This window comes from Salmo salar, chromosome ssa11 (genome assembly GCF_905237065.1).
Source record: "Salmo salar chromosome ssa11, Ssal_v3.1, whole genome shotgun sequence".
NCBI classification, from domain to species: domain Eukaryota; kingdom Metazoa; phylum Chordata; class Actinopteri; order Salmoniformes; family Salmonidae; genus Salmo; species Salmo salar.
Window position 1 is genome coordinate 27452886 of NC_059452.1, and position 13520 is coordinate 27466405.

General features: G+C 40.3%; 1 protein-coding gene across 1 annotated transcript in view; it reads right to left on the minus strand.

Annotated features, from left to right (window-relative positions):
* Positions 1 to 13331, minus strand: part of LOC106562390 (transcription initiation factor TFIID subunit 4) — a 96427-nt gene extending 83096 nt beyond the window's left edge. The window contains exons 1-2 of the mRNA XM_045689292.1: positions 11965 to 13331; positions 5322 to 5482 (exon numbers count right to left, since the gene is read on the minus strand). Of these exons, the coding sequence (XP_045545248.1) occupies positions 5322 to 5482; positions 11965 to 12280 (477 nt within the window). The 5' untranslated portion in view covers positions 12281 to 13331. The remainder of the gene's footprint in view (positions 1 to 5321; positions 5483 to 11964) is intronic.
* Positions 13332 to 13520: the final 189 nt, after the last annotated feature.

Genomic DNA, 13520 nt, shown 5'->3' on the forward strand with positions numbered 1-13520 from the left:
AAATGTCTTCCGTTTTCCCTCACGGTCACAGGAGAGACAGACAGCCTGACAGAGAGGAGAGGAGCACAGGAATAAACACCATTCCCTTTCATATTCCAGCTCCTCTTCTTTTCACGTGTTGATGTTTATGTCAATGCTGGCAGCTCACTAATCTGCTATCAGTGACAGTTTTGAACTTCCGATTCACTCTGAGCCTAAATCACAATCACAACCAACTCTGCAATACCTTGTTACAGTGTTTATCTCAGGATGAGCAGGTAGGAAGAAGGGTAACAAGTTACGCAAATAAAAAATAACCGTCTTAATTTCTACGGCTCATGTGAAAGTAATTATATGCCAAGTCTGAGCCTACTGGTACCATAGTGTCTTGAGGTGCTAAGTCCTCCAGTAACAAACACGTACTTAGGTTATTACAATGCAATTACCATTTTACTTTGTAATTCTCATATATGTTTTATAATGCTATTATTTTTCAAATTAGTAACAATCCATTGACTTGCAATCACACAGAATTAGAGGCTAAATACAGGTATAATGACACCCAATGGTAATCAAAGGTATTGCAATGCTCTTTTGTTCAGCTGAATTTTGCAAGTCAAGGAAATGCTGCCCCCTGGTGGAATTTATATGTTATTGTCTGCAGGTACAAGATATCTCATATCAGCTCTCAAATTGCCATTCCACAAACCCTTTCTGTTCAAAGCAGACACTTCGACAACAGAGTATACAAAATAAACTTTTGTTAAGCACAGTCAAGTTCAGCAGACACGTCTACTGACAAGTTGTCCAACAAGAGTCGTAAAAAAATATGACAATACAATATGGATTCAATACAATAAGCTTCACAATGAATCAGCGATGACACATTTTTTTATATATATAATTAGTTGCCTGTTTTGCATGTTATTTTGTCATTAATATGTGTCACATATCAGTTTGCAAACAATGTAAAAAACAAATATGACAAAATAAAGCCGCATACAAACATGGTCTCTTTTTTCTTTCTTGAGTAAGGCAGTTCCAAAATGCAGGTGTTTCAGCCTAGCTCAGCTTTTTCTGTGGTGGAGCGCCAGCCAGCAGAAAATACAGAGCGTAGGCGTTGGTAATCTTCTCTAGTTGCGCTGTGATTAGCTCAGTGTTCTGTCACTCATGGGACACTACGTCACCTCAGAACCTACAGGGTGACCTAGGCAGTTCAAGCCCCCTTGGGTGCTGCCATAGATTTACATGATGAAGTGCCCATCCAAGAAGGCTCAAGGTCATTGGCAACATATAAATGGACTTCAAATCACGTTACACTACTTATACACTACTTTTTCTACTGCATCATTGATTGTATGTTGTTTTACTCCATGTGTAACTCTGTGTTTTTGTATGTTGTCGAACTGCTTTGCTTTATCTTGGCCAGGTCGCAATTGTAAATGAGAACTTGTTCTCAACTTGCCTACCTGGTTAAATAAAGGTGAAATAAAAATAAATAAATAAATAAATAAATACCGTAGCTTTGATTGGACTGATCATGTCAACATCATACTTTCAAAATCTTAGCTAGCAAGCTAGACAAGCAGTCATCATTATGAATCACGTCGACAATCTACCGGCAAATCTTTTTCAATCATTGTCATATGAAGAGAAATGATAGATAAAACGTATCGATGATTATCGGCCATTGGACATAAACATTACACAACAAGTTGGAAATTGCAAATTCAACAATGAGTGGTTTGGAAGGAATCAGTGGCTAACTGCAAGCGTTTAAAAGCAATCACTATTTTACTTCCCCTGTCTGCTATTCGGTGGAGAGGGTGTGTGGTCCAAGTCTGGGTTTAAGGGTCTAAATTCCAAGCCGAAAAGGATAAACATTCACATGCAACACCATGGGCCACAAAAGGTTGAATACATTGGCCATGCTGTCAATCCAGCAGCATGACTTCTGCCGCGTTCAAAACAACTGGAAACTAAAAAAAAATCTCAGCCATCAGTGAGTTCAAGACAACTGGGAACTCGGAAAAAAACGAGCTCAGATGGGAAAAATACGTTTTGAACGGTCATCCAACCAGGAATTCCAAGTCGGGAACTTGGGCCTCTTTCTAGAGCTCCGACCTGAAGATCACTGACGTAATGATTCAACCTTGTTTTTTTTCCAAGTTCCCAGTTGTCTTGAAAGCACCATAAATCCAGAGAATGACAGAATTTGATGACAAAATTTGCCCACAAGAAGGACCGATGTGCCACCTTCCTGTTCAAGTGAGCACAGCACAACAATGGTGAGTCCAAAAATGTATTGTATGCTATTGCATAAATTATGTAATATGCCAGGGAGATATGTACAGTTGAACTCAGAAGTCGACATACACTTAGGTTGGAGTCATTAAAACTCATTTTCAACCACTCCACAAATTCCTTGTTAACAAACTATAGTTTTGTCAAGTCGGTTAGGAAATCTACTTCTTGCATGACACAATACATTTTTCCAACAATTGTTTACAGACAGATTTTTTCACTTATAATTCACTGTATCACAATTCCAGTGGGTCAGAAGTTTACATACACTAAGTTGACTGTGCCTTTAAACAGCTTGGAAAATTCCAGAAAATGATGTCATGGCTTTAGAAGCTTCTGATAGGCTAACTGACATCATTTGAGTCAATTGGAGGTGTACCTGTGGATGTATTCAAGGCCTACCTTCAAACTCAGTGCCTCTTTGCTTGACATCATGGGAAAATCTAACTAAATCAGCCAAGACCTCAGTGTTGGCTGTGTTCTGTCTCCTAGAGACGAACGCACTTTGGTGCAAAAAGTGCAAATCAATCCCAGAACAACAGTAAAGGACCTTGTGAAGATGCTGGAGGAAACAGATCCAAAAGTATCTATATCCACAGTAAAACGAGTCCTATATCGACATGACCTGAAAGGCCACTCCGCAAGGAAGAAGCCAACGCTCCAAAACCGCCATAAAAAAGCCAGGCTGCGGTTTGCAACTGCACATGGGGACAAAGACTGTACTTTTTGGAGAAATGTCCTCTGGTCTGATGAAACAAAAATAGAACTGTTTGGCCAAAATGACCATTGTTATGTTTGGAGGAAAAAGGGGGATGCTTGCAAGCCGAAGAACACCACCCCAACCGGGAAGCACGGGGGTGGCAGCATGTTGTGGGGGTGCTTTGCTGCAGGAGGGGCAGGTGCATGATGGCATCATGAGGTAGGAAAATTATGTGGATATATTGAAGCAACATCTCAAGACATCAGTCAGGAAGTTGAAGCTTGGTCGCAAATGGATCTTCCAAATGGACAATGACCCCAAGCAGAATTCCAAAGTTGTGGCAAAATGGCTGAAGGACAACAAAGTCAAGGTATTGGAGTGGCCATCACAAAGCCCTGACCTCAATCCTATAGAAAATGTGTGGGCAGAACTGAAAAAGTGTGTGTGAGCAAGGAGGCCTACAAACCTGACTCAGTTACACCAGCTCTGTCAGGAGGAATGGGACAAAATTCACCCAACTTATTGTGGGAAGCTTGTGGAAGGCTACCCGAAAAGTCTGACCCAAGTTAAACAATTTAAAGGCAATGCTACCAAATACTAATTGAGTGTATGCAAACTTCTGACCCACTGGGAAGGTGATGAAATAAATAAAAGCTGAAATAAATCATTCTCTCCATTATTATTCTGACATTTCACATACTTAAAATAAAGTGGTGATCCTAACTGACCTAAGAAAGGGAATTTTTACTAGATTTAAATGTCAGAAATTGTGGAAACACTGAGTTTAAATGTATTTGGCTAAGGTGTATGTAAACTTCCAACTTCAACTGTATACTGTAGCTAAGAAAGTAATGCTAAGTGTATGTTGTGTAGTAAGCTGTTAGTAGCCAATGTGCATCACCATAATACTTCGGTCCCTTTCCCCCTCATAACTGGTGGTGCACATGCAGCCCATAGCCTGTTTTAGAGAAATATCCTTGAATAATTTAAGAGATTTCATTGTCTGCTGATATGCCCCCTTTATTTATCCTATGGTTCTGACTTGGTGTAAGAAGCTGTAAGAAAGGCCTATGTTCTGAATTCTGTCGCTGTACATTTCAAAAGTGCTGAACAAATAGTTATATTGACTATGTCCGTCTTAGCTCGCTCATTATTGTCTTAATAGAAATTACGGATTGCCTCTTATCCGCTCATCATTCCCTTATGCCATAGTTTGTACATCTCAATTTTCAGTTGAAACCACATTTGTTTAAGCAAGTCAGCCATATATGCTATGTTTTTGCCCCACCAAGATTGACATGCTAAAATAGCTACTGCAATTAATAACATTTCCACAGATGATTATAAGCACATTTCTATGAAATATTTACCAGCTCATTAAATTTTGAAAATAGGAGACCCGGAAGAGTCTTTCAAATAAGGTTCTTAATCCAGAGCTAATGCTCAATCAAAATAATAATATATAATTACACATAAAAACACAATACAAATGTTTGTGTCAAATACAGACCTGTCTGGATAAAAGCTCAATCGGCAAAGACCTGACATAATGTAAGTCAGATAGATTATATTTTGTTCACTAGTTTCAGATCACAGTTTAGACTATACGCATACAAATACAATGTTGTTACTACAGCAATTACAGTTACCAGAAGGACATAATGTAAAGTGTTACGACAACCATAAATCTATTCCAATTGTCTCAGAGGCTTCAGTAATGTAAAGTGAGACTACAGAGAGACAGCTAGGTGGCAGGCTATAACCACTAAATCTCTTTTGATATCCTCAGGGAATGTGTCTGCATACATTTACATTTACGTTTACATTTACGTCATTTAGCAGACACTCTTATCCAGAGCGACTTACAAATTGGTGCATTCACCTTATGATATCCAGTGGAACAACCACTTTACAATAGTACATCTATATATTTTTTTTGGGGGGGGGTTAGAAGGATTACTTTATCCTATCCCAGGTATTCCTTAAAGAGGTGGGGTTTCAGGTGTCTCCGGAAGGTGGTGATTTGACAGTCAAATTCTTTACAACTATACCTAATGGTAAAACCTAGCTTCCTAGAGCAGCCCAGTGTGTAGATTAATCTTCTATGAAATAGATTACCACTTCAACATCCTATGCAATGCAGGCCTTTCCATCATAAGGAAGATCAAATGATGAGTTTCCCAAAAGCCAGAAGATATATAGATTCAGCAACTGTATTTTTCAATGTAATGAACTAAATCCATATTTTTGAATGAATATATCCCTCTGTGTAACTGATTCACAGAACAACTAAGGGCATGTCACACTGTGGTAGTGACAGTGGGATAGTAACTCTTACCTGTGGGGTAGTTGCTCTGAAGGTGGCCCCTGTAGTGGGGGTGGCAGTTCGGGGGGAGATGTTGTTCTGGGCCTGGGACTGGGCAAGGGCCTGTGCCTGGGCAAGGGCCTGCTGTGGGACCATCACCAGCTGACCCATCTCAGTGCGCACCAACACCATTCCTAGAGTGCAGACAAAGCAATCACACACAATATCCACAGTCAAAGTCAATACACTGACCTAAAAGGCACCTGGGCTGGCTGTCAATGAAATGCACCTATTTCAGTCACATAGTGACCCTAGAAAGTGACAAGGAGACCAGTGACAAGGAGATCACGTTGGATTTATGAAACAGTAGAATCAATTCTGATGTTCATTCTGATTTCCTAATGCCATGTTCAATCTGCCCATGAGAGCAGTACATTCCATTTACATCAGCATCAAATAGAATGAGAAATGATAGAGCTTTTATTACACAGTGTATCTGTTACTGAACATAAACGCCTCAAACAGATTTCCATAAGCCTCCTCTAGATTTACTCAGAGAACATGTAACTATACTATACATTTTCTCACTAACACACAAAAGCTACTTTAATCACTGAACATTTTGGGTAGGCTAATGGGTATGCTATAAGAGTAATGTCCAGACACAAGTAGACCCAATGTGACTTACAATATGTGTAGATCTCTGCAGAGGAACAACTGAAACAACAGCATACCACCCTGCATCTCCCTGCTGGTTTGCCTCTAAAGCTAAGGAGGGTTGGTCCTGGTCAGTCCCTGGATGGGATACCAGATAATGTTGGCGGGCTGATAGGAGGCACTCTTTCCTCTGGTCTAAAAAATGCCCCAGGGCAGTGATTTGGGACATGTCCCTGTGTAGGGTGCAGAATTTTGGATGGGACGTTAAACAGATGTCCTGACTCCCTGGCTGCGTTTACACAGGAAGCTCCATTCTGAAATGCTTTCCACTAATTGGTATTTTGACCAATCACATCAGATCCTTTCACATCAAGTTCCTCTAAGGCAAGGTTTCCCAAACTCGGTCCTGGGGCCCCACGGGTGCACAGTTTTTTTTTTGCCCTAACACTACACAGCTTATTCAAATAACCAACTCATCATCAAGCTTTGATTATTTGAATCAGCTGTGTAGTGCTAGGGCAAAAACCAAAACGGGGGGGGGGGGACTTTGGGAAACCTTGCTCTAAAGAATGAACGTGTCCAGATCCTCAAAAAGTTATACAGATACACCATTGAGAGCATCTTGACTGGCTGCATCACCACTTGGTACGGCAACTGAAAGGCACCCGACCGCAATACACTACAGAGGGTGGTGACTAAGGCCCTGTACATCACTGGGGGCAAGCTGCCATCCAGGACCTCTATTCCAGGCATTGTCAGAGGAAGGCCCAAAAAATGTTCTAAGATTCCAGCCACCCAAGCCATAGACTGTTCTCTCTGCTATAGTACCGCACAGCAAGCAGTACCAATGCACCAAGTCTGGAAACAACAGGACCCTGAACAGTTTCTATTCCCAAACCACAAGTCTGCTAAATAGCTAATCAAATGGATACTCAGACTATCTGCATTGACCCTTTTAGCACTAACTCTCTTGCACTCTACGCACACACACTGGACTCTACCCACACACTCATACATACTGTACTTACACCCCAACACAAACATACACTACATAATTACAGCCTGAATTTAAAATACAGTAGATTCAATTTAGATGTTTTGTTACTGGCCTACACACAATACCCTATAATGTCAAAGTGGAATTATGTTTTTCTAAATGTTTACAAATTAATAAAAAACTAGAAGCTGAAATGTCTTGAGTCAATAAGTATTCAACCCCTTTGTTACTGGTAAGCCTAAATCAATTCTGGACTAAAAATATGCTTAAGAAGTCACATAATAAGTTGCATGGATTCACTCTGTGTTCAATAATAGTGTTTAACATGATTTTCTATGACTACCTCATCTCTGTACCTACACATACAATTATCTGTAAGGTCCCTCAGTCGAGAAGTGCATTTCAAACACAGATTCAACAACAAAGACCTGGGAGGTTTTCCAATGCCTCACAAAGAAGGGCACCTATTGGTAGACGTGTAAAGATTTTAAAAAAGCAGACATGGAATATCCCTTTGAGCATGGTGAATTTTTAACTACACTTTGGATGGTGTATCAATACACCCAGTCACAAATATACAGGTGTCCTTCCTAACTGAGTTAATGGAGAGGAAGGAAACTGCTCAGGGATTTCACCATGAGGCCAAAGCAGACGTTAAAACAGTAAAAGTTGAATGGCTGTGATAGCAGAAAAGTGAGGATGAATCAACAACATTGTAGTTACTCCACAATACTAACCTAATTGACAGAGTGAAAAGAAGGAAGCCTGTACATCAGAGGAGGCTGGTGGGAGGAGCTAAAAGAGAACAGGCTCATTGTAATGTCTAGAATTGAATAAATGGAACGGAGTCAAACATGTGGTTTCCATTTGTTTGATGTGTTTGATACCGTTCCATCAATTCCATTCCAGTCTTTATGATGAGCCCATCCTCCTTTAGCTCCTCCCAACAGCCTCCTCTGATGTACATAATCAAAATATTACAAAACATGCATCCTGTTTGCTACAAGGCACTAAACTAATACTGCCAAAAATGTGGCAAAGCAATTCACTTTTTGTCCTGAATCCAAAGTGCTGTGTTTGGGGCAAATCCAATAGAACACATTACTGAGTACCACTCTCCTTATTTTCAAGCATAGTGGTGGCTGCATCATGTTATGGGTCTGCTTGTAATCATTAAGGACAGGGGAGTTTTTCAGGATAAAAAATAAACAGAAAGGAGATAAGCACAGGGAAAAATCCTAGAGGAAAACCTGGTTTATTCTGTTTTCCATCAGACACTGGAAGATTAATTCACTTTTCACTAGGACAATAACCTAAAACACAATGCCAAATCTACACTGAAGTTACTTACCAAGAAGACAGTGAATGTTCCCGAGTGACAGTTTTGACTTAAATCTATTTGAAAGTCTATGGTAAGACCTGAAAATGGTTGTCTACCAATGATCAACAGCCAATTTGACAGAGCTTGAAGAATTTCGAAAATAATAATGTGCAAATGTTGCACAATCCAGGTGTGGAAAGCTATTAGAGACATACCCAGAAAGTCTCACAGCTGTAATCTCTACCGAAGGTGCTTCTACAAAGTATTTCAATTAGATATTTCTGTATTTCATTTTCAATACATTTGCTAAAATTTCTAAAAACATGTATTCACTTTGTCATTATGGGGTATGTGTGTAGATGGGTGAGAAGGTTTTTTTTAATCCATTTTGAATTGAGGCTGTAACGCAACAAAATGTGGAATAAGTAAAGGGGTGTGAATAGTTGCTGAAGGCATTGAATAGTCACCTCAACAACCTTGTATGCCTGCACACCGACTCGATATTGGTACTCCCTGTATATAGTAGCAATGTTATTTTTACTCTTTATTTAAACATTTTATTCACTGTGTATTCACTCCTCGTGTCAGTATTTGTATTTTTATCTTCAACTTTGTTGTTGGAAAAGACCAATAAGCATTTCACTGTTAGTCTACACCTGTTGTTTACGAAGCATGTAACAAATACAATTTTATTTGACATCAGATATTTTTCAGAGCTGATCTGATTAGTCAACATACCAATATATCTGAATTAGGCTGCCTGTGTAAACGCCACCTCAGTGGTCAGTAAAGATCCCATGGCTCTTATCATAAGAGTAGGGGTGTTAACCCCAGTCTCCTGGCTAAATTCCCAATCTGGCCCTCATACCATCATTGCCACCTAATCATCCCCCCGCCTCTGTAACTATTCCACAGGTTGTTGCCGTAAATGAGAATGTGTTCTCAGTCAACTTACCTAGTAAAAATAGGGTTGAATAACATAACCAAATAGCCTCTTAAAAAGCACATTGCATGTGATCTGTCCCCTTCACTGTTCTGGGCCTGCCTGAACAGCCTCATAGACAGGTGCTTACTCATTCAAACCCCAGTTAGAAAAACAGATCAGATGAACTTGCTAAACAACAGGTGAACTTGAACTTGCCACCTTCAACTCATAAACAAGTAACCTCAATTGAATCCTCTGAAAGCAGGCAATCAGAACACTAAGTCTTTTAGACACAACCTCAATCTCAGTCATAAAAGTGAGCCTCAAATCATCAGAGCATGACTGGCTCATTGTTTTTAAATGCACACAGCATGGATTCATTCAGACAGTTCATTCAGCGCTTGCAAACACATGGAGACCTAATCATGCGCCATGCTGAGCACATATGCAGCACTCACAGTGGATTGTCTTCAGGCATGTATTGGTGAGATGAGATGCAATATGGTCTAGAGGTTGAGAAATGCTCATAAACTCATAAATTGCCAGACAGTGATGTGCTCTGGGCCAGGAATTCCCTGCACTCCATGAAACTTCTCTTCTCCATTTAACTGAGGTTTGAATGATTCTGCAAATCAGAATATATCATACCAGTGGTATGCATATCCCGCTATTTGTTTATTTTAAATGTGTAACTTTGAGAGTATTATAGGACAGTGGCAAGTCTAATCTCCACTAGAGCTGGGCGATATGGACAAAAATAGCCTGAATTAATGCAATAACGATCATTTAATTATCCTTTAAACTACTACTAGTTTGATGGTTGTAGCCATCAATTGTCCCATTAACAATCACCCATATTAGCAATCTTATTTCATTTCAAACTTCATATTTCTTTACTTATCGTAATGAACAATATCAGCAAAATGCCTGTGATAAGTGATCAGTGTTGTAGGTGTCGATCATTTTCGTATTTAAAAAAAAAGTCCCTATTCTAATTCATATTATCTACTGAGTCAAGGTTTTTGAGCAACATGAAATAATGAGCACATACAAAATGCATGAGTAGGCCTATCTGTCTGCTGGGCCAACACAGTCACATTGTTTCTTGAAGAACTTGAGTGGCTCTTTCACGTGCCTCATGCAGCTCATGGTAACAACTTTGAGAGATGAATACCAATAGAGGAAATCATGTCTGGTGTGTTTTTTATGTCCTGCCATTTCATTAAACTTGCCCATTGGCAAAATATGTACATGCTTGTGATGTGAGAAAAGTCATTTGATTGGGTGATATCAAGCAGATTTGTGGAACTTTCTTAGAACTGGAATGATGCATGACTGTGTTCTGTCATATTGTCAATGCCATTGAAATATACTGTATATTATGTACAGTATACCAGTAGGCATTTTTGTCACCATACCAACTGACCAGCAAACATTTTGCTCACATTCAGTCTTGGTTGTGATCTTTGTGTTGTGCTGATAATGGGTGTCATGAATCATGTAATAACTTTATTCAATTTCAGATATTTCTTCAACATTATACAGAATTAACCTAAAATCAATACAGATGTAAAGGAGAAGTTATTTTTTTTACAACCAAATCTCTCTATTTTTTTAAATGTAAATGGTAGGTTATTAGGGTCCAGACAACTTTTTCGTGGTTTCACGTTTGAGAAACTTACCCCAAACAGCAAATAACTTCCTCATCCATGTTGTGTAGTATGGGGGCCCCGAAAAAACATGAACAAAGGCTCCAGAAACAACCAAATACATCCTTTTAGAAAAAGCAAAGCTCTCAGTATAGTGACGCAGATCTTTAGATGCTCTACACATTAAACTGTGTCATTCCGAACTTTATCCGCAATGTTATATTCCCTTTTACGTGACTCGAGCTGTTTCCCCTATCCAGCTGTTCCATTCTCCATGTAGCCTGCTGCTACAGGTAACTGCCAAAATAAAGGAAACACCAACATAAAGCATTTTAAAAGCACGTTGGGACACCACCACAAGCCGCAAGAACAGCTTCAATGTGCCTTGGCATAGATTCTACAAGGGACTGAAACTTCCTGTGTGTAAGTGCCCCATGCTTTCAGTATACTTTGTATCCATCGTTTACTCAAGTGTTTCCTTTATTTTGGCGGTTACCTATAAAATGGACAGAGCGGTATCGCTCAAGTCACAAAAAAAAATTCTATATAATGTTGCGGATAAAGTTCGGAATGGCACAATTTCACATGTAAAACAACTAAAGACTTGCATCACTATACTGACAAAAAAGGACGCATTTGTTTTTGGAGCCATTGTTCGTGTTTTTTTAGGGCCCCTATACTACACAACGAGGATGAGAAGAGATTTGCTGTTTCAGGCAAGTTCCAAAGAAATATGTGAAATCACACAAAAGGTGTCTGGACCATTCCATAACATTTAGATCAAAAATAGAGATTTGGTTGTAAAAAAAAAAGACTTCTCCTTTAATCTGTACAGAATGTACAGATTTAAATCTGTATTGACAGGTGTTTTATCAAATGAATGCTACTTTGCCCAAAGCACATTCAGAAGCTGCTGCGTCTTTGGGAATCCTCAGGAAGTGAACAGGGAAATTATGAAAGAACGCATCACATGTCCAGGTAATGTTTTACATTAAAATACAAAATTTATGTAATGACAAAGCACAGGGCTCTCAAAAAGACCTGGCCTGTTTCATTGTTTTGATCTGAGCAGATTTCCCCGCTCACTGATTTGAAGAGAAGAGCAATTCATCCTCCTAACACCTTACCCGGTGGGATGGTAAACCCTGGTGGCAGTTGAATGGTCGTCTGTTGTTGTTGGGGGGGTCTGACAATCAGCTGGGGGGCAACAATCCTTTGAGCTGCTTGGACTCCCGGTTGAAACAGAGGCTGTGTAGCTGTGGCCACAGACGGTGACGTTGGCCTTACCATTCCAACCGTTGTAGTGACAGTTTGTCCAACAACATTGACAGCAGGCTTTGCCATGACAAGACTTGCAGTAGAAGTCGCTGCTAAGTTGAAAACAGCAGAGGGAGAGGAAACAGAGTTTATTACGGAATTGACAACACCTAACGGACTGGACATGACTATTTTGGACTGCACGGGAGCGTCCGACTTCGCTTCAGAACCCTCTTTTTTTGTGGTTCACTTGCGAAACTGCTGCAGAGGTGATCGGTCCTATCGCGCCTTGTTTAACCAAGGCCGAGACGGTAGTACCATTTCCATTCTGCGCGATGCTCGCTACAATGTGACTTGGTAGTCTTTGCAAAGCAATAGTAGGAGTCCCCTTATCCAGGGGAATCGCTGATTGAGTTGAAGAAATGCTGGAGCTATATAAAGTGAAATTCGTCGTATTCACACAAGATGTAACGTCAACGGTCCGACATGAGTTTCCTGCACTTACACTGCTAGACACAGTGCTAACGTTATTAATCAACGCATCAGTTCCCGCGGCAGGGGGATTATTCCTTGACGTTACCGCTCCTCCGGTACCGTTCAAACTCTGTATTCCCGCGGATGCACTCCGTAACGATGCAGTTATGCGTTTTCTTGGATGATCGACACTGTCTGTTGATGTCTGACCTGAAGCCAGAGCGGAACCTCGGCTGGTGGTGCTGCTGATGATGCTGTTGACAAGCGGAGAAGTTGCTACACCACCAGATGCAGGTAGTGTTGTGATAGATGATGTTCCATGCGATCGCAAACCGCTCTTGGTAGCGTTTACCCCGGTCCCTAAAGTGGTGGAAGCTTCTTCAAAGGACGGAATAGAACTCAGCGAAGAAGATGTAACAGTTTTCTCTGAGCTAATTTCGTTAGAGTTCATCTCCTGGTGCATCCCAGCTTTATGTTGTCCTTGTTGTTGTTGTTGCTGCTGCTGCTTACTAGTGTAGTAACGTTACCCACTTGGGCTGGTAGCGTTTTCCCTAAGTGATGGTTTGCAGTGACTGTAGACCCAGCACCTCTGTTTTCCGACTGAGTATCTGCAGGGTTGCTTCGTCCAACAAGTTGTGACTCCAAAGAGCCCACTAAATCGCTCACAGCTTTTTCATCCACCTCGGAAAATAGCATATCTTCCAGTGGGTCGGGGGTGCCCGCCATCTTTGATCATAGAGCGCTGTCTAAAAATTGTAAATGAATGAAATGCGCATGCGTGTTACTAGGCATTGTGGGAATTAATCTGACGTCAAAGCGCCAATATTGATGTTTTTTTCTGATTTCATTGATTAATAAATGTATTACAAAACAAAATAGTGTATGTAGTAAGGAAATTGTTTAGCACGTTACATTTCAGCACGTAATAAAGTGGGAGTTCTCACATAAACTC